The 1,755-nt window shown below is 41.3% G+C and overlaps 1 protein-coding gene across 1 annotated transcript in view; it reads right to left on the bottom strand.

Annotated features, from left to right (window-relative positions):
- The window catches only part of LOC101849877, a gene marked incomplete in the record, with an annotated part of 50,180 nt that overhangs the window by 30,273 nt on the left and 18,152 nt on the right, over window positions 1-1,755 (bottom strand). The window contains 1 exon segment of the mRNA XM_005107137.2: window positions 1,250-1,472. Coding sequence (XP_005107194.2) covers window positions 1,250-1,472 — 223 coding nt within the window.

Here is a 1,755-nt window from a genome sequence, read left to right as displayed (position 1 = left end):
ATGATGATGATGATGATGATGATGATGATGATGACTATCACTATTATGAAGATGATGATTGTCGTTTTTATTATAAATATTTTATTGCTATTACTATGCCCCATATCATCCTCTCTTTTTTTACTTGATCCCCTCTTGTTTCTTCAAACTCATACCCATCCAACTCCTCTATTCATCAACTATCCCCTCCTCTCCCCTCTGTTTGTCTTTTCTACTCTTATACGATGTTATTCCTTTCCACCCCCTTTTGTCTTTCCTCTTCCATAAACTACAGTACCATGCCTTCCCATCCTCTATACAATAACCCACCCAGGGCCAACCACACAAGTTGCTTCAACGAACTGAACAAACTCGGGGATGTCAGAGATTCAAATCCGAGAAGGGTCCCAGTCATTATTAGGGGGCTCATACACATAAAAAAGCGTCAAAATTTTGCATCAAAGTTTTATATCAAAATTTTGATGCAAAATGTGACTGTGTGCAGGGCGTTTTGATGTAAAAAAAGAGGTGAGTTAAACATTTGACTGATTAAACCCTTTTGCTATTTTTTGACGAGTCGTTCAATTTTTTAAGCGTAAGTGGGCTCCTATAACAATTTTGATCAAACTTTTATATTCAGCATGTGACCACCGAGGAGACTGGAGCATTTCTGCTTCTCTCTTACTCTCTCTTATTCGGTCTCTTTCTCTCTCTTTCTCTCCTTTTCCTCTCTCTTTACTCTTTATCGCTCTTGTTCTCTTCTCATCCCGCTCAATCGCCTCCTCTCCCTCCTACATTTCCCTCTTTCTCTCTTGTGGTCTTTCTTTCTTCTTTCTTACATCACAAATCAAACCGAGCTTTCTATTTTTCACGTTTCTGTCAGTTAATCAGAATGTTATGTGAAGAAGAAAAGAAGCCGCAAAAAAGGAGCTCCCATTCGCCCCCCCCCCCCCCCAAAAAAAAAAAATCCCTCCCCTACATCTCTCGATTTCCCTTTCTTTACACGTCAAAGATTTCGACAACATTGAATTTTGATGGAAAATCAAAACCCAGAAACGTATGTGGGCAGTTGTGCATCGAAATTTTATATAAAAATTTTGACCTTTTTTTTGAACGTGTATGGGCCCCTTTAGAATAGGATTTCCCCGAGCCTGATGTCGTGTCGGTTGACCAAGACAAGAGCCCTGACTTCCAAACGACACTGTATCCTGTGTCTTGTTTATACTGGTGTTGTAGCTCGAACTTCACAAAGAAAACAGACAAGACTTACACAGGGTGATGCTGACAGGTGAGCCTACGTTGGTTGTACCGTAAGTTGTGTCACTTCCTGGAAACTCTGGGTACATGTTGACAGTAAATGTGATATCACCGGCCTGTAGACTTGATAGAGGGACAGTCTGGTTACATGTGGACCTGTAGTATGTCACAGAGCTAGATCTGACCGCTGTATGAGAGTACTGCACGTCAGTGTTGTCAATTCGGCCTACTGGTCCCTGGAAGGAAAGAAGATGGTCCAAAGATTAAAATCACAAATATCTCATTATGGACAGTAAAGTTTTGTTCCTAGAACAACGCATACGCAGCGTATCAGAAAACTCCACGCTTCAGATTCAAGTATGAGGGTTAAGAGTGACAGCAGGGTTAGTTAGGCTAATGGAGGGGGTGGGGGAACGATGAATCAGCCGTTTGTTGAGTGATGAAAACGTTTTCGCATTTAGAGGATCTGGGGTTGGATCTTTTTTGTTTTTGTTGTTGTTGTTTTTTTTGGGGGGGGGG

The sequence above is a fragment of the Aplysia californica genome, unplaced genomic scaffold (assembly GCF_000002075.1).
Source record: "Aplysia californica isolate F4 #8 unplaced genomic scaffold, AplCal3.0 scaffold00578, whole genome shotgun sequence".
Classification (NCBI taxonomy): Eukaryota; Metazoa; Mollusca; class Gastropoda; order Aplysiida; family Aplysiidae; genus Aplysia; species Aplysia californica.
This window is presented reverse-complemented; position numbering and strand designations above follow the sequence as displayed.